Here is a 990-nt window from a genome sequence, read left to right as displayed (position 1 = left end):
GACCAGGGTCGTAAATATGCTAAAACGAAGTCTCCAGCTTTAAATTTCCTGATTTTACTGCGTTTGTCAAAATGAGTCTTCATTCTATCTTGAGCTTTTAATAAATTATCATTGGCAAATTTATGTACTCTCTCTAGAATGTGCTTTAAGTTTTGAAGAAACTCGGGCACATTCTGAGGGCCACTGAAGGTGGCATTACGTAGAGAGTCTTTCGAAGCTTTAAGAGGAGTACTGCACTTACGTCCGTAGAGCATCTCATAAGGAGATACTCCTAGAGACTCATTTGGGAGACTTCTGAAAATGCACATGATAATGTCAAGTTGTTTATCCCAGTCTTTCAAAGTTACATTGCAAAATTTCTTAAGGAGTGATTTTATTGTTTTGTGACTACGTTCAAGAGAACCCTGTGAAGCAGGAGGCCTCGTAGCCTGGTGGATAGCGCGCAGGACTCGTAATTCTGTGGCGCGGGTTCGATTCCCGCACGAGGCAGAAACAAATGGGCAAAGTTTCTTTCACCCTGAATGCCCTGTTACCTAGCAGTAAATAGGTACCTGGGAGTTAGTCAGCTGTCACGGGCTGCTTCCTGGGGGTGGAGGCCTGGTCGACGACCGGGCCGCGGGGACACTAAAAGCCCCGAAATCATCTCAAGATAACCTCAAGAAGATAGGAGCTGGACAATACCTGAGTGATGTTGAATTCTTCCAGTATCTTCTTAAAGAGATCACTGGTGAAGTTGGTGCCACAGTCACATTGAATCTCCCAAGGAAATCCATATTGTGTTAAGATCTTCAACAGTTGTTTCACCACCGTAGCAGCCGTAAAGTTCTTTACAGGAACTGCTATGGGGAATCTGGTGGTTGGACACAGGATGCTTAGTATATAAGTGTTGCCAGAACTGGTCCGGACATAGAACACAGTCTATGATGAGTCTGTGGAAAGGTTCCGAAGGCACCGGATAGGAATCTAAGGAGCCTTGGCAATCGGGATGTT

The 990-nt window shown here is 44.8% G+C and overlaps 1 protein-coding gene across 1 annotated transcript in view; it reads left to right on the top strand.

Annotated features, from left to right (window-relative positions):
• LOC138360336 (uncharacterized) overlaps nucleotides 1-783 on the top strand; it is a 2,476-nt gene extending 1,693 nt beyond the window's left edge. Inside the window, exon 3 of the mRNA XM_069320252.1 lies at nucleotides 706-783. Coding sequence (XP_069176353.1) covers nucleotides 706-783 — 78 coding nt within the window. The remainder of the gene's footprint in view (nucleotides 1-705) is intronic.
• Nucleotides 784-990: the final 207 nt, after the last annotated feature.

This window comes from Procambarus clarkii, unplaced genomic scaffold (assembly GCF_040958095.1).
Source record: "Procambarus clarkii isolate CNS0578487 unplaced genomic scaffold, FALCON_Pclarkii_2.0 HiC_scaffold_109, whole genome shotgun sequence".
Lineage (NCBI taxonomy): Eukaryota > Metazoa > Arthropoda > Malacostraca > Decapoda > Cambaridae > Procambarus > Procambarus clarkii.
This window is presented reverse-complemented; position numbering and strand designations above follow the sequence as displayed.